Source organism: Corythoichthys intestinalis, chromosome 2 (assembly GCF_030265065.1).
Source record: "Corythoichthys intestinalis isolate RoL2023-P3 chromosome 2, ASM3026506v1, whole genome shotgun sequence".
In the NCBI taxonomy this organism is placed as follows: domain Eukaryota; kingdom Metazoa; phylum Chordata; class Actinopteri; order Syngnathiformes; family Syngnathidae; genus Corythoichthys; species Corythoichthys intestinalis.
The window spans coordinates 69997849-70016012 of NC_080396.1; the positions used below are offsets into that span (position 1 = coordinate 69997849).

Sequence of the window (18164 nt, forward strand, 5' to 3'; positions counted from 1 at the left end):
AATCATGGTGCGTATTATAAACGGGTACATGGATGGAGACAGAAATATATATATATATATATATATATACACACACACACACATGAACCGATTTTTTTTTTATTGACACGGCCACGCTGTGTTGAAGAAACGTATGCGGCGCTCCGTTGCCGACCATTACGGTACGTGACGTCACCAATTTGTTTCGAATTATTTCGTCTGTGTTAAATTCTGCTTTTTTCACCCTTCATAAAGCACAAAATGTAGTTTCTTGAACTCATTTGAGTCAATGTTTATTGCAGCTCCGCAACTCGGACCATAACAAATGTAACACAACACAGACTTCCTGTGTCCGTCAACTATATCTGTCCCTCGGGAAACTCAAACCCAAATAACAATAGTTCCTCTTGTTACAGTCCACAGCGATGCGCTTTTTCCGTTTTCCGACTTCAGTCACCACGTTTATTTTACCATATCAAACATGGAAGAAACATTGATTCATCATGATGAAACGAGCAAGTTATACAGCAACCTTTAAAAGAAAAGTCACATCTGTTTTGTTTTCTCCTCGATTCTGGTAAGTTGGAGAAGTTGTCAAATCATATTTTTACCATAAATATTGTCAGTTTATGGTAATGTTTTGAACTTCCAATATGCTATGTTTGTGCTGTGTTTCACCATTCAGTAAAGTGACATTTCTGTATCTGTACACGAGCTCTGTTTTCTTGTATTCTTCTATTTATTGGTGCTAAAATTAGGGTGCGCATTATAAACGGGTACAATAATTTTCCCTAGATTTTACAAGTAAATTTGGGGTGCGCATTATACAAGGGTGCGCCTTATATTTGGGAAATTACGGTAGATTAAAACTGCATTGTTATCATTATTATTACAATTATTGTTATCATTCCTCTCTGAATATACACTACACTCATTATATTACATTAGGCTACAGACTGCTCGTACCTACCTTCAATCATAAAAGAGTTGGGCTTGACGTCTTGGCAGGGTGTGGTCACCGTGATCATGTTGAGCGGAAGCTTTCCCTGACAGAGATTAAAACCAATCGACATTTGATTAAACAAGGCATGCACACAGTTCATGAAGAGTTTATATTGCGTCAATGGCTCAAGAGAAATCTAATTGGTAATTATTATTATTTTGAATACCTTATAGAAGAGGCCGTGCTCTTCTTCTGATAAGATGATCATTGTGGACGTGTACATCACGAGTAGTCTGTCACTTTGTTGCTGTCAACACAAAAGTAGTGTTTGTCAGTTTCATGTCAGTGGTCCAAGTAACTTGCCTTTACTTTACTGCCCTTACTCAGTAGTGATCATTTTCTTCATAATTTTGAGGTGAGCAGATGTTTTATCCACATTAACCAGTTGCAAATTTTTGTTTTGTGCCTGGTTCATCATTTTATGTCTATATTTTTAAACATCAGACTAGGCATCTAAATACAAGGAGTCAGAATGTTTATTGGACGGAATGTTCTTGAGCAATATAAACAACCCTTTATTTTTCTGCAGCTTTGAAGCTTCTCTGGGCATAACAGCATCAAATTCTTTAGCTCAAAAGCTAATAAAGCCTGATAACGTCTCACAGACTGATAAGACTGAATGAGGAAAAGCGCAGAGGTCACCTAAGACCCCTTTCAACTACACCAGTTGAATCCTTTAATGCCTCCTGGTAAAGTTTGGGCTTTTACCCCTCTGGAAAGTGTACCGTAGTTTATATTTTCTCACCTTTACATAGGGTATGCCCTCAGATAGAGGTGACATTCCGACTGAGGCAAGAGTAGTCACTTTCCAAAACCCAAATCTCATACTGTAGTTCTCACTTTGAATAAATCACTGAGATCCTAGCATGAATCTACCTGATGCTGTACTAATTGAGTATGCTCCCAACCAGAAAATTTCGTTATCAAGTTTTGAGCTGTGGTTCTCAAACTGGGGTGCAGGGAGCCCCAGCGGTTGCGAGCTGTAACTGAGGTTAGCCAAATAATTTACAATGATGACATACCAGTCTTCAAATAGTGCTTATCTTCAAAGAAGCATAGTGCCGCAGTAAGACTTAACTCAACTTTATTTAAATGGCACTTTCGCAGCTGTAACAAACTGTTAACAAAACATAAACAAAAATATTATCAACTACTACCCCTCCAAAAAATCTTTGTCTAATTTAGGGATGCACAAAATATCAATTAATCCCAATTCATTTTTTATCCATGTCGTAAACACAGTTATCAATCGCAATTATTTATCATTTTAGAGAGAAAATTGCCTCATATAAGTATGAAACATTTCAACAAACAATATGTAAACAGTATCGGTACAAAATGAAAGTGATTTAAAAAAAAAAAAACAACTGAAACTTTTTATCTATCTCACCATCACATAGCAGGAGGCGCTCACTTCTTACAAATTTACTCTAATGAAGCCTTAATCATGCGCTTGCCCCCTAGTGGTTGGCTGAAGAGAAATATCCTGATTACCGTAATTTTCGGACCATAAACTGCTACTTTCTTTCCTCATTTTGAATCATGTGGCTTATAGTCCAGTGTGTCTTATTTGTTTATTTATTTGGGTAAATAGCTAACACTTTATTTGACAGTGGCATCGTAAGACTGTCATAAGACCGTCATAATTATGACATGACACTGTCATGGGCATTCATGAATGCTTATGACAGATGCCATTAAGCCTAGGTTCATACTGCAGGTCTTAATGCACAAATCCAAATTTTTCGTGTTTTTCCGAATCGAGTGAGGCATTAACTTGCGAAAAGTCGCATAAAAGTTGACCATTTCAAATCCGATCTAAGTCACATTCGTATGTGGTTAAAATCTGATCCGGGCCACATTTTTCCAGAATTTTGCTTCAATCTGAACTGTCAAATCCCCCAAATCGTAATTCATGCAGCAATTACATCAGCAAAAAGCGAGAGAGACAGGGCGCTACGGTAGCGGTGCAGCTATGCATTAGGGTTAGCGCCTAGCTTGAACGCTGCTTTTTGAGAAGGGGTGGGCTTGACAACAGTCATAGAAAAATAAAATGGGTTGAGGATAAGCCTGAGAATGCTCGGCTTTCTCTCTACTCCAAATGACCAATATTTCAAGATTGCTTACACGGCCGGTAGCCGGGGGAAACTGTCCGTATGTGTGTGTAATTCGCGATACTTGAACAGGCTCAATGGATGAAGGACAGGTACGCCCCAAAAATCGGAATTGTGCATTAAGACCTACGGTATGAACCTAGCCTAAGTGTCATCTGGCAAATTTTGTCACTAACTCCATTTATGTCCAGCTCTGATCTTTTACATTAATTCAAAAGTGAGATCATTTGCAGGATTGACACTACATGACATCTGTCATAAGCATTCATTAATGCTCATGACAGTGTCATAACAAAATTATGATGGCCTTATGACAGTCTTATGACGCCACTGTCAAACAAAATGTTACCGGTTAATATCTTTTGGTGTTAAATATTGCATAATACAGAGCGGATAACTGCAGTTTATATTCCAGTGCAGCTTATTTGTGAACTAGTGCCGTTTTCTTGTCAGATTTGGTGGGTTGTGGCTCATAGTCAGGTGCGCAATATAGTCTGAAAATTTCGGTACATGTGCAGCAGAGCTCACATTTTAAATGAATCCCTCGGCACTGACCAGGGTAATTTAATGTGTGGCCGTAAAACTTCACCCTCTGCGTTCACAGCTTCAGATGTGTTACACAATTTCAACACTCGGTGACTCATTTCCCAATTTTTTCAAAGTCCTGTCAAAAATTCTACACGCACAAACACATGCTGTCTCTTCTCTGCGTCCCCTCAAGAAGAATTAGAAGAAAAATATTGCATGCTTTAGTTGTACCTGACAGGGTAGATGTTGCAGTCGAACTTTGGTGACGTATGTAATGGGGCCCAGGCTGTCTCGCTGGGAGCCCTCCCACTCATAGATGGGCTCTTTGTCAACAGAGCTCCTAAGCTCCTCTCTGCTTGCAGGAGTCTTCTCCTGGTTTTGCTATGAAAGACAAACGGTGCATGGGAGAAGTTAAACACAGAAGAATAAACATAACTCAAGAACCAACTGCTAAGAACCATGGTGTGGTTATTTGTCACCTAGTTTCTCATTAGCCAATTTCCCACCTGACAAAAATGAATGTGAATGTTTAGGGGTTTAGATAATAGTTATGATGCAGCCAAGGCCGCTCCTTGCGATCCAGCTCTCTGTGAGACACAGAGGTGACCTACTTGACTCACTACACGCTCACGCACATCCTGTTTCTTCAGTGCGTGGAGAAAGAATTTTTTTTTTTCCCCACCCAACAAGTTGGGAAAAAAAACTCTGAGGACAAATAATAAATTGAGAGGTATTGTACTGCTGTATTTTTAGGATTGGTTTGTTAGTTCATGACTAAAACAGACAAATATTTGCTTGATCTTACTTTAACTCTAGTGTAGTTTTGCGGTGCAATTGCTGTGCCGCCATTGGCTTCGATGTTTTCTTTGAGAAGGCTAAACCATCGGTCCATTTCTTCTTGACTGGCACAATAGACGATGATGGGGTTTAGCTCACCTGTAAAGAGCAAACAGGGTTCATTTCTCAAAGAGCGTTCCGGTATGACTCAAGGACTTCATACACTGCTTCCGCGATTGTGTCTAGAATGCACTAACTGTTAACATATGTGGAAGAGCACATGTCACACAGTTTTCCTAAAGATCCCCACAAGAATTTCAAATCATAGTGGTCTTGTCCTCCCACACAGTGTGAACCCTGAAGGAATGAAAAATACTTTCCCTTTATCAAATGCACACATACCAGAGATAGGCTGGAAAGACACTTTATTTAATTGTGCTTGACATGCATGCCTTTGCATATACAGTAAACAACTATATGACCATTTCAAGAGTGAGCATTATTATCTTTGCAGAGGCCAAAAGTTTGCGATTGCGAAAGTTTGCCGAAAAGAAGAAAGAATAATTGAAGGCAGCACTATCAGAATACTCCACCGAGGTCTTAACTGTTGTCAAAGATACTGAACTATTGGTATATAATTTGACTGCGTAGTGAACAGTTCCTGGAAGTTCTCTCTCATGCTCTTTGCTTCGTCATGCTCTTTACCCGCTGCCGCTGACAATGATTTTGGTTTACAGCCAAGCAAAGGAAATGTCTCACACTCATCGCCACATCAGATATCTCACTCTACTCAGACTTTCGTCACACTTCCTCCACATGTGTGGCGTTGTCGATACCTCCCATAAAGTAAATAATGTTTCCGAGCGAGTGAGAACTGACTGGAATATAAAACCATACAATAACAAGCTTATTACAGGAAATTCCGAAAGGTTTTACTATCACTTACAATTAAGGCTGCAACAACTAATCAATTAAATCGATTAAAAATTTGTTGCCAATGAATATGATTATCGATTTTTGCCGGCAGCTATGTACAGTCCTGTTTAGGTCCTTGTTTGTGAGGCTGCATGTACGACAGTGATTAAAGCAAGAGTGTTCAGAGGGTTCACTGCTACACTCAAATTGAGTTGCTGAATTAATTATATCTATGGCATGTCGAGAGTTAGATCGTCTTGAGTCGTGTGTAGTTAGATCCAGTGTGCCTCCGTGAGAGGTGAGCAGAGGCTGGTAGAGTAGCCAGAAATTCGACTCATGCAAGAGTAGCGTTACTTCCAAATAATATTACTCAAGTAAAAGTAAAACTAGTCATCCAAAAAAATGTACTCAAGAACTAGTAAGAAAGTATTTGGTGAGAAAAATACCACTTGATGAGTAACATTGCTTAAGGTCTTTGATTTTTTTTTTTTTTTTAACATTTTTTCTCAGCACACAATTATCTATATGAACTGGTGTATTATTATACTGTACTATAACATATTACATAACCACATTAATCCAAAGAAATACCGTAATTTCAGGACTATAAGCCGCTACTTTTTCCCTTCATTTTAAAACCTGCGGCTTATAGTCCAGTGCGGGTAATTTGTTGATTTATTATGTCACTAACTCCATTTATGACCAGCTCGGATCTTTTACATCCATTCAAAAGTCAGATAACTTGCCGGATAACACTAAATGACATCTGTTATAAGCATTCATTAATGCTCATGACAGAGTCATGTCACAATTATGATAGTCTAATGACAGTCTTATAGGGCCACTGTCAAATAAAGTGTTACCAAATCTCATAACTAGCAATTAATGAAACAACTGGAACAGTAACTGAAGAAACAATTAGCACAGAACATGAATTGTGGTTGTTATTTACATCTCTATAGCTGCAATGCATCCTAGGAGGCATGTTGGACGAAAACAGTGTTGACAGCAGGTGGCAGCAGAGTTTGACTGTCTCTCCAAAGGGAGCAGTGATGGTTAAATGAAGCTTCTTGAAGCAATGAAGCTTTGCAGCAATTTGGTTCAAAGCGTTATGGTGGTTCATTTGGTCTTATGACAGTTGTATGATGCCGCTGTTAAATAAAGTGTTTAGTGTAAAGCGCTTTGAGCGCCTTGAAAGGTGGAAAAGCGCTATATAAGTATAACACCATTTACCATTTACCATTACCGGTTAATATCTTTCGGTGAATATATCCCATAATACATTGAGGACAGCTGCAGCCTTTAGTCCAGTACGGCTTATCTATGAACAAATGTCATTTTCGTGTGAAATTTGGTGGGTGGTGGCTTATAGTCAGGTGCGCTTTTATAGTGTGAAAATTACAGTACAAAAATTTATTTAAGAAAAAAAAAAACCATTGAATTTCAGGAAGAGAAAAAATTCTACAGAAATTAAGCATTATTTTTCCAGAGAGCATGAGTGCCCTCTAGTGGAGAAATCATGTTTCGTATTATGAAACTACAAGGATCATTTATCAGGGTTGTCGTGGTCATTCGGTGACAAATAAAAACAGAAAGAGTAAAATCTGTTTTCAAGTCATGTTGACGGCTATATTAAATACTTATTTTTTTACAGTGCTTTAGAGGCGCGATATTATTGAACAGGCTGGCGTGATCATACAATGGCAAGCTTGAGTCTAAACAAGATTGGTATAATGGACTCATGTGATTATTGTTGCAACATTTCATTCGTGAAACTGGTTGAGCCACTGTTGGCGTCTCTGGAAAAAAGCAGTAAAATCTAATATGTAGAATAAAGAAGAAAAATGCAACGACTAGTGTAGTCCAAAGTAGCGAAGTAAAAGTAGCGTTTCTTCTACACAAATCTACTCTTGCCAAAGTCAAAAGTATGGTTTAGTAAAACTACGCTTACAAGTACATTGTTCTCAAAAAGTTACTCAGGTAAATGTAACGGAGTAAATGTAACGCGTCACTACTAGAGCTGTTCCGACTAGTCGATGACATCGATGACGTAAATGCGTTGACGAGCACACCATCCCGTCGACTGTTCGTAAAGGGTTAAGAAAACACATGCGTGGAAAGTTGACAATGGCGGACCCTTGGGATTCAAGTACACGAAAAAGTGCACCAGAGTGACCAAAGCATGGACTAAGGTCAACGACAGAAAGGAGGGTACACTGTCGTGTGCAGTGCCAGCTTGCATACCACGGCAGCACGTCCGCCGTGAATAAACATCTTAAGCGCTGTCACCCAAGGTATAATTTTGAAAAACAACAGGAGACAACAAGCTGGCGGATCGTAAGTCCATATAGCGGCTTTTTTTTAATTGAAATTGTGTTTGTGTGGGTCGTACAACAGAGTATCAGGGGCTAATGTTGGGCTCATGTAGCTGAATAAGCAGCTACGTATTTTACGTAGCGCGTTGCCGCCTCCGTTAAAATCAACAATACTGAAAGCATCTTGTGTTTTAGAATCGGTTTTACAAATAAAAAAATCCTTATTATTTTGCTTCATTTACATCAAATTGTAACCAATAGAAGAATTTGTACTAATCCTTCGTCGTAGCTCCCAGTGAGGGTACATGTACTAGTATGTAAAGCGCGTAGCGGCTCACAGCTACATTACCCCTACGTAATAATGCGACTTTTTTTACTCGTAATGATATTACGACATTAATCTCTTTCTTTTCTGTAGTTATTTATTTATCTATTTGACCCTAATACTCTGTTGTAGCGTCGTATCAACGTGCATCTGACATTTATTTATTTACTCACTCGGTGCTCACTGTAATGCTGAGAACAATATACACATACCACAAAAAGAGAGAGTAAGAGTTGTTTTGAATCCTGTTGGAAAAGTGATGCCACAGTGTTCTGAGACCGTTTACATTCCATTCTTTTGCAGTAGTTACTGCCATCAGCATTTGACCTCATTGTTTTTTTGTGATTTATTATTGTTATTTATGTGGTTTTTTTTCTACTTTCACAAAAAATGTCAGTATTCCAAAATGTTTTTCTGAATTAATAATCGCAACAAAAAATTAATTTGCAAGGTTAGTAAAAAATAAATAAATTAAATTAAATTAAATAAAAAAAGTTTAAAAAGTTATAAGATTATTATTATTATTATTAAATTATTCGAATAGTTGACCAATCGTTAAAAAAGTTTGCAGACGGGAGAAAAATAATCGTTTGGGACAGTCCTAGTTACTACCCACCTCTGGAGGTGACTCAATGTAGCCAACTGTATTGTTTGTATTTTTTGTTGATGTTGATGACAACTTAGCACAAGAGCGCTAAGCTAGTTAGCGATTATGCTAATCAATGTCTTAAATGTCCGTTTGAACTGTGTTTTCGTGAAGCAAATCAGCACTTGAGTTACTGTTAGATAGTAAAGGTGTGTAGTTTCTGTTTAATAAGAAAACACACACATGAATTCATAATTCGTTCAGTTAGAGTTTAGTTGTAGTTTTTTTTTCAGTAATTTTATATGCACAAATTAAGTAGCGCGAGATATATCGAGACCTTGGAGGTTGTATTACATTTTTTGACACTGATTTTCTATCTTTATTGATGACTCTATTATTTTCTACTACATTCTAGCTTACTCTGCAACTTCACATACACATCTAGTCAAATGTCTATTCATTGTTTTCAAGCCAAAGCACTCAACTTCAACAGGAGTGGCAAGAAAGTTTAAAAGTGAAGTGGCATTGGTTTGTAGTATGTGTGGTAGATTTGCAGCAGTGACAAGGCTGAGAGTTGTAGCTAGGCTTTTCTGCGTGACAGCTGGCCTCTGTGAACTGCACCTGTTGTCTAACAAGAGAGGCCTCTGAGTACGCTTTGACCCCCTGACCAAGGTTAAAGGCTGCCCAATTCTAGTTAGTCTTGGGGTTGAATCGAAGTGATGAGGGTCACAGTACCTTTGAATCACTGAAGTGTGCCAACATTGCTGTTGAAATGCTCCATCTTGAAAATAATACATTGTGAATTCTTTTTAAAGACTATGCTGCTTTCAGAAAAAAATGCATCTCTGTTAAATGCAATTCTTGATATCTGATAAGATTTTTTCCCCCCTCTTACATAGATTTATATATACAACATCAGATTTAATAACATCCAGAAAGATTAGTTGTCTGGAGCATAAATAAACACACGCTGTGAGGGTTTACCAATTGTCATTTTCCTTTATGCTCATTATTGAAGCAACAACAATGTAATAAATGTGGCAAAATAATATAAAATGCTCACCATTTATTTGAAAGGCGTATTCAATCGGTTGGCTGTGGTTGCAGTTCTGTTGCAGATTGCAGATAGTGATCTCTTTCAGTGGAAGAGTTCCCTGCACACAAATCATTGAAAAATGTTCATCCATCCATTTTCTATCCAGTTCATACCACTCCAGCTTTGGTGGACTTCATCCTAAATCATTTAATAGGTAGTATTGCAAAGAATTGTGAACCCCATATTGGATAAGCGAGGTTTACCAATACATAAATTGATGCTTAAATTGTCATCTTTTGGTGTCATCTTACCATGTTCTGACAAAACAAAAAAGTTGTTTGTTTTCAGACCGAAACAGATTTCAGCCAAGCTGGCCTTGTAGATGCTGTCACATTGACTGAACAGCTGGCTATTTTTCATCAGATGAGGTGCACTGATGATTAATGACTGCTCATGCACCAGTAGACAGGTGAAGAAACATAAGCACACACTCTGTGTACCAACACGCTGCCGGTTGACAGGATACGTATGTCAAAAGCTATGACGGCATAACCCCAACCTCTGATCCCAGCAAACATGAAACCTCATAAAAATGCTGACGTACTGATTTAAGTATGAATTCGTTGAAGGGAATAAAAGTGCCTCTCAAGTTTAAACGGACAAACATCTCCTTGCATCTCAGAATGAAATGAAAAAACATAACATTTCATTATTCTGGTGTGTAATGGTGAAGAACAATGTAAATACACACCAATATTTCTATTATGTGGCCGTCCTTAGTGTAGGCAGGCATTTTATCTATGCTATGCTACAGTGGTATGAAAAGGTATCTAAACCTTTTGGAATTTTTTAAAATAAAATCATAAAATCACCATCAAATGTGATCTGATCTTTGTCAAAATCACACAAATGAAAATACAGTGTCTGCTTTAACTAAAACCACCCAAACATTTGTAGGTTTTCATATTTTAATGAGGATACCATGCAAAAAAATGACAAAAGAGGTAAAATAAGTAAGTGAACCTTCTGCCTAAGGAGACAAAGAGCAATTGAAGCCATTTTTTACCAAACAATCTAAGTCAGGTGTGTACCCAATTACTCATGAGTGGTTTAAAGCTGCCCTGCCGAATATAAAATACACATTTGGTAAGAATTGTCTTGATGAGAAGCATTGTCTGATGTGCATCATGGCTCAGTCAAAAGAGCTGCCTGAAGACCTGCGATCAAGGATTGCTGATTTGTATAAAGCTGGGAAAGGATACAAAACCATCTATAAAAAAAGTCTGGATGTTCATCAATTGAGAGTCGGAGAAGTTGTCTTCTAATGGAGAGAGTTTTGCACTTTTGCTTCTCTCCCAAGGAGTGGTCGTCCACCAAAAATGATGCCAAAAGTTCAGTGCAGAATACTCAGATAGGTAAAAAAAGGAACCTAGAGTGTCTGCTAAAGATTTACAAAAATCACTGGCACGGGCTAACATCCAATATATGTAAAACTATGGCCAAGAATGGTGTTCAAGGGAGGACTCCACGGAGGAAGCCGCTGCTGTCTAAAAAAACATTGTCGCTTGTTTAATGTTCGCAAAAGCCATTTGGACACTCCACAAAAGTTTCGGAAAAATATTTTGTGGACTTATGAAACATAAGTTGAATTGTTTGGGAGTAACACACAACGTCATGTGAGGAGGAAAAGTAGAACAGCTCACCAACATCATGCAGCATCATGATTTGGGGCTGTTTTGCTGCCTCAGGGCCTGGATAACTTGCAATCATTAATGAAAGAATGAATTAAAAAGTTAATCAGGATGTATTGCAGGAAAACCTGAGGACGGCTGTCAGACAGTTAAAGCTAAAAAGAGCATGAATGCTGCAACAAGACAATGAACCAAAACACAGAAGTAAATCAACTTCAGAATGGTTTCAGAAGAACAAAATGCATGTCCAGACTTGAACCCCATTGTGATTCTGTGGCATGACTTAAAGACAGGGATTCATGCCAGACATCCCAGGAATCTGACTGAACTACAGCATTTTTGTACAAAAGAATGGGCCAAGATTAGTCCTGATCGATGTGCCAGACTGATCTGCAGCTACAGGAAGCGTCTGGTTGAAGTTATCGCTGCCAAAGGGGGGGCCACAAAATATTAAATTTGATGGTTCACTTACTTATCCACCCCCCCTTCTGTTACTGTTTGCATACTAGCCTCATTAAAACATGAAAACCTATAAATGTTCGGGTGGTTTTGGTTAAAGCAGACACCATTTTTTCATCTGTGTGATTTTAACAAAGAATAGATCACATTTGATGGTGATTTTATGCAGAAATGTGAGAAATTCCAAAAAGTTCCGATACTTTTTTATACCACTGTATATACGCTAAGTATTTTAGCCAATCAAATGCAAGCATCCAATGTTGCCCACCCTCCTGTGTCGCTTCATTAATACTCAATGCATCTGTGCTCGGGTCTATCAGCGGCTACGTTTACATGGAAAAAATTTCTATAATCCGATCAGCATTGAGATTAAAATTATAATCGGATGCACTGTTTTTCATGGACACTCAGGCGTCACACTTTCAGTCGAGAAGGTAATGAAGAAGCTAGAGCGACTCCCATGTCAATAACACTTTGCTTTGCCCATTTCTAATCTAAGCATTACCTTTATTTTGCACATTTTTCATGTTTTTCTACCATCAGGTCTTTCAAACAAGATCTTTTAATATCTCCAGCAACATGTTTCTCAGATACAGTCTTGCGCCTGCCTGGTCTTTCGCTCAGTCTGCTTCTACTGGCTTCCAGGGATTCACAGAAAAGCGTGGTAAAGTCAGATTGTTATTTTGGAATAAACTGTATTATTGCACGCTGATCAGATTAATAATCGATGAAAAATACCCCTCTCATTATGAATGGAACATTGATCAGAATGGACCAGGTTAAAATGTTCCAAATGGGGTTTGTACGTGAAGCGTCTTCATTCAGAATTCTGAATAAATGTGTCCATGTAAACGTAGCTATTGTATATGTACGTGGGTAGAACTGTATATAAAAATGCTCACAAATGGTGTATTTTTTGTTTGTGTGTGTTGTCTTTCAGGGTCATTTATAATTGTGTTATCTGTACCTTTAAAGCAACACGATGTAACTTTTCAGTTTTGGTCAATTTTAGCGGCGCCGCTGGACAAAAGCGGTAGTGTTTTGCCTGAAGGAAGACCGCGTACCGCATGTGGACCAGCGCATGAGCACATAGTGTCGTGAAAATCCTGATCTACCGGTCGCCTGCAGATTTATTAAACGACATTTCTGTTTCCAGCGGCTATGTTAAGGATGAATAGTAATTAAGTAATGAATCCAGTTTTGGCTAAACAATAGCATGTGACTGTTGGCAACTGTGTGGCTTCGTGTGGCTAACACCCTAACTGACAAGTTCGATTGAGGGGGTGGTGTCACGCCAGCGAGTGAAAGCCAGGCCAATGTTTATTCTTGAGTGTCCTTTTATCCTTTTTTCTCCTCAGAAAAAACTTTTTGTCTCTTTTGTGGCTCTGCCATCTTTGCAGATTTCACACGAAAGCATTCGCATTGACTTCTTTCTTTATAATGTATGGGGAAAGTGGCAATATACACCGTAAAGCAGTCAGTACCCTTGTAGTTTTATTGTGTGGCAGGGTTCCTGCCACCCTCCTCAAAGTTAAGTAGTGTCGGTGAAATTGATAGACCCCCTCAAGATATAAAAGAGGTGTCATTCAACTAGTTGTCAGTCAACATATCATCACAATTGTTACGAAAATATTTTATAGAGGTTGAAATGTTACCTAGTGTTGCTTTAAGGGAAAAAAACTCACTTGGTATGTCAGTCCAGGCGTGTTGTTGGACACAAAGTGAAGGTGTGTCTGAAAAAGATCCAGGTAACAATCGTGTACATCCTGCAGAGACAACAGAAGAAGGCAAGTTGGACTTGTTCCTCTAATTGGGCTTTCGTGATTAAAGTACACGTGGAAATCTTAACACTTTCAACACAATTAAATGACACATTCCATCCAGCAATTACATTTACTTGGTTCGCCATGCAGTGCAGAACAAATATATGGATGCGTTTGATTGGTGAAGGCATTGTTTTTATACAAGTTTATAGTTGGATGCAGCAATAAATTAGGATCAACTACTTTTTAAATGTTGCATTTAGCTGCTAATTCAGCAATGCCTTCAATGAAATCTGTTGGTTTTGGATTAAAAATACATTGATTGATTCCCAGAAAATGTGGTGAGAACATGATTCTTGGAGGTTTTCCCCCTATTTTCTTTGAATACTTTATTGATCAGACAGCAGCCAGATAAACGTGCCGTATTTTTGCAGAATTGGTTATTTACAATTTCTAATTCTGAACAAGATAGATGTCAGTTTTCATCTGACGAGACAAGAACGTGATGAAAATTCACCATAGTTTCCGTCGTAATGCGTGGCATTTTCTTATTGTATGTGTAGTTAGCACGCATCGTACCAGTTTTTGGTCGTGTGTGCTGCGCCCCCAACACAAACACACTTACTCACCGGCCACTGCTTTAGCCTTTAAAGGTCTGTATTGAGTGATCATCACACACTAAATGCAACTTGTAGCGTTAGCATACCTTTAGCGTTAGCATTAGCATTTAGCGTGCTGAGTGACGTTTAAACTCTTGGAAATCTTTTTACATACAGTTCATGGCGTCCAAGGGAGTTTAATTAATTCATTAAAATAATATACAGTTATCCTGCTGAGCGTGTTCATTGTTGGAAAACTTTTAATTATTGATTTAATCATGGACTAAATTTTAAGTTTACAGACGAAACAATTTGGAGTACTTGTCAACTAAAACTAGACAAAATTTGTCTGAGTTTTTGTTGACTAAAACTGGACTAAGATGAACACATTTTGAAATGACTAAAATATGACCAAGACTATTCCTAAGTGTTTTCATCCAAAAGACTAAGACGAAAATGAAAAGGGCTGCCAAAAAACAACACTGGTCAGCATTGGCAACTTTGGCTTTCCACAACCTGTCCTCATCGCTGGTGGGATCAGCAGAGCCCGCTATACCCTGAGGTTTTTTTTTACAAGAGATGTTTCACAATTACCACTAGGCAAAGCATGTCCAAACACAGACTAGGAAATTGGATTGTCCACAGTTAACGACTATGTCAGTTTCATCACTGAGTTTCTGTATTGTATTATCAGAAAAACAATATTTCATAACATAGCTGTGCTCACCTGGCAGTGCAGGAAGCGGAAACGAACTTTGGAGCTATGAATCAGCCGGCCGTAATTCTTGACATTGATGCTGCTCTTCTTCCAGCCACTGGCCGGGTCGTACGGGAACGGAGGATCCCATTTGATGTTCTCGATGGTCTGCAGGTCTTTCATGGACATCTCCTGCAAACAGACTCCTGCTTAACACTGACCTTGCATGGACATACAGCAGAACTTTTACTCACTATGCAAATGAGCAGGTTTTACCTTTCTTGGGGTGACAGTGCAGAGGATATTGATGATGCTGTTAGACTTCTCCTGGCCCTCTTGGGGATTCTTCTTCCGAAAGAGGCGACTACTGCTCAAGAGAGAGAAAACCATGTCAGTGCTTTTTCTCCGGTGTTTATCATCTGCTTCCCAGTTGCAGTTTCATGGGACATTTCCTGTTTATGGGCGTTCCCTGTCATCCACTGCTGTCACCAGAAGATACAGCTAAGATCTTAACCTGTGAGTACAACCACCAATGCTATTATTTTTATAAATTCCATGCCATGTGCAGAAGTAACTTGCTTAATTTAGCTTTACTTGAGTATTTTTAGTTTGAAGAAATAATCTATTATTCCTCTGGTGCGATCAGAAGAAGCAAAATGACACTGGCCTCACAATCAACCCATGATTACCTTACATCATACGCAAAAGCAAACCCGTCATGTGCAATAAATAAATCACAAGGTAGTCATCATTTTGTCAGTACTTTTTGATTAACCTCTTTTTGTCGTCATTCCATCAGTGCCGAACATTTAACTAATTAAAACAATTGACTCCTCTGCTGCTGATACGCAAAAGGGAGGGACGGGGCAGGGGGAGAATCGCCATTCAATGATCGTCTTTGTTTTGCATGTCCCTCGTCTGTTACAATTAGTGTCACTTCTTCGTGTGGAAGCACCCTCACTGCACTGATAAAGCACTCGAGCTCGACCGCTACAGTCTCACTTTGGAGTTGATCTGCTTATCTATCTATATGTGTTAGTGTCTGCAACAAAGTGGGCCTTTGTCTGGATGGTGGGAATCAAGTTCTGTCTAATCAGGAACTCATTGACCAGCGTCAATCATTTAAGGGTACTGACATTTTCTCACTACACAGTGGTTAATTTCAACAAAGAGAAAACTATGATAATGATCCTCCCTGATGCAATCTGTGGGCGCAGCATATAAAAAACCCCCCATAAAAATCTGATAGTATACTAAGCAGGCACATTACACTCCTAACATACAGTGGGTTTTGCTGTGAGTTTCAACTAATTCAGTGCCATTGAAGACGATAGACGTCCAATCATGTAACTCTTTTCATCCTTGTGCTGTGAGAGTTTATTACTAGCGGACAACTAGACATCCAATTTATTTGAACTGGCAGCGAATGAACATTTATTGCTGTCAATGGCAACCAATGAGGTGATAACAAAGGAACATCAATACTAAATCGAATGTACATGTTAAAGCTATTGATCCAACTTGGAAGGTGTAAGTATAGCTGCTCAGTGTGTATGTGTTCACGCTTGTTTATAAATACAAACCACATTGAAAGCTTCCGGGAAAGTTTGTCAAAACCAGAACCTGAATCATCACCCAGCGCCGACTGGAAGAATGGGTGTTAATGAGAGTCAGATGTTCACGATACAACATGGTGAATAGGATCATGTCCAGACATATAATCCGATGGGATTTCAACAGAATCAGAGAGATAAATCACTGATTACAGGATTTAGATCATGACAAGCTGATTCTGTTCGATTTTCATTTACGTATAGTAGTTTAGACAGTTGCATCTCTACAGGCCCGTAAAGGGGTCAAGTCCTGAATTTGTTGTTGGGTCATCCGAATTATTGACAGCCGGCAGATCATTTTTACAGTGTGTGGAGGAAGCAAATGGTAACCGGATCATTGACAGACAGAGGCACAGGTCAGGCACAACTCTTGAAACCAAAGCTGTCGGAAGGGAACTCTCCCTCATTACTATGTGAATATAAGAATTCAAAACCCCCAACTCTCAAATCCTGACAAAAGTTAAAATAAATGACATAAAATAATGCTGTAAAACCTACCTGTTTCTGCGGATGAAACTTTTGCTGGAGAAGGTAAAGTTGTGCTGGGGCACACACGAAATGCTGCTCCCCATGATGACCCTCTGTGTGAGAGTCCTCAAGAGAAAAAATGAGTTGTGGTTGAAAATAGTCCAACGGGTTAGTGTTGTGCTGCTGTGTGCTCTTTTCAGAATGAGGGAGCAGCGAGCTGAGCGCTGTGTAGTGTATTTTAAAAGGGGTGGGGTTTGAAGCTGTGTCATCTAGTGTGCATGGGTGTGAATAATCAGCTGGGCCGGGCTGGACCCACACCTTCTGTGAGTTGCCTCTGTCTGCTAAATCAATCTTGGCTGGTACAAAGACAAGTCTGGGGGGAGACGTGTGCCTTTTCACACCTTCCTGGAGCCAAATGGGGCTCATTGTGGGCTGCCAATGAAAAAACAAAACAAAACACCCCCCAAAAATCAATGGATTGTGTGTATCAGTGGCAGAGGGAAGATAGGAGTGTGCCTTCATAGGCATGCCCAGGCATGAACTGCAAATGTTTAAAAAAAAAAAAAATCTATTATTTGGCCTTCATGCATGAACACAAATTGTTATCATTTTTTGAGATTTGTGTGATCAGGAATGTCCTATGTAATAAAATTCCTGTTCAAAATATCAATGGCAAAAAAAAGTTTTTCTTTGAACCACTTACAGGGCAAGTGACAATTTTAGGTCATTTAATTGTTTTTTATTTATTTATTTATTTTTAAAGAGCTTAATACATACAAATTTCGTGTTATGTAGGCAAATTTGATGCCCACATGTCTATTTTTTAAATATGATTTTTATATATTTGTAACCGTTTTATTAACAAATAGAATTATGCATAGATATAATGATAATAAAAACAAAGTTCCGAAAATTATCATGGATAAACACAGAACTACCCTCTGGTTAGGTCTCCAAATAAAGAAAATTTATGTTTTTTATTTCATAGTATTAATTGCCTGCCATTGAAAACAATACCCAAATAGCAGACAGACTTTGAATAAACATTGATTTTCCATCAAAATCATCAGTATGGTTGACATCAGAATTTTCGACGTCTTGTGACATTGAAAAAACGTTGTTCTATGGTATGTCAGGCGATGTTTGGGTTAAAATTGTTTTATAGTTGATGAACTAAAGTTGACAAATACCGTATTGGCCCAAATATAAGACGGCCCTGATTATAAGACGAACCCCTCTTTTTCATGACTAAAGTTTGAAAAAAGACTTTTTGAACACCAAATTAATTTTTATACA

The 18164-nt window shown here is 38.6% G+C and overlaps 1 protein-coding gene across 1 annotated transcript in view; it reads right to left on the reverse strand.

Annotated features, from left to right (window-relative positions):
- The window catches only part of plekhn1 (pleckstrin homology domain containing, family N member 1), a 28275-nt gene extending 11011 nt beyond the window's left edge, over positions 1–17264 (reverse strand). The window contains exons 1-9 of the mRNA XM_057826830.1: positions 16899–17264; positions 15064–15154; positions 14818–14979; positions 13414–13494; positions 9606–9696; positions 4430–4560; positions 3856–4005; positions 1149–1229; positions 950–1025 (exon numbers count right to left, since the gene is read on the reverse strand). Coding sequence (XP_057682813.1) covers positions 950–1025; positions 1149–1229; positions 3856–4005; positions 4430–4560; positions 9606–9696; positions 13414–13494; positions 14818–14979; positions 15064–15154; positions 16899–17137 — 1102 coding nt within the window. The 5' untranslated portion in view covers positions 17138–17264. The remainder of the gene's footprint in view (positions 1–949; positions 1026–1148; positions 1230–3855; positions 4006–4429; positions 4561–9605; positions 9697–13413; positions 13495–14817; positions 14980–15063; positions 15155–16898) is intronic.
- Positions 17265–18164: the final 900 nt, after the last annotated feature.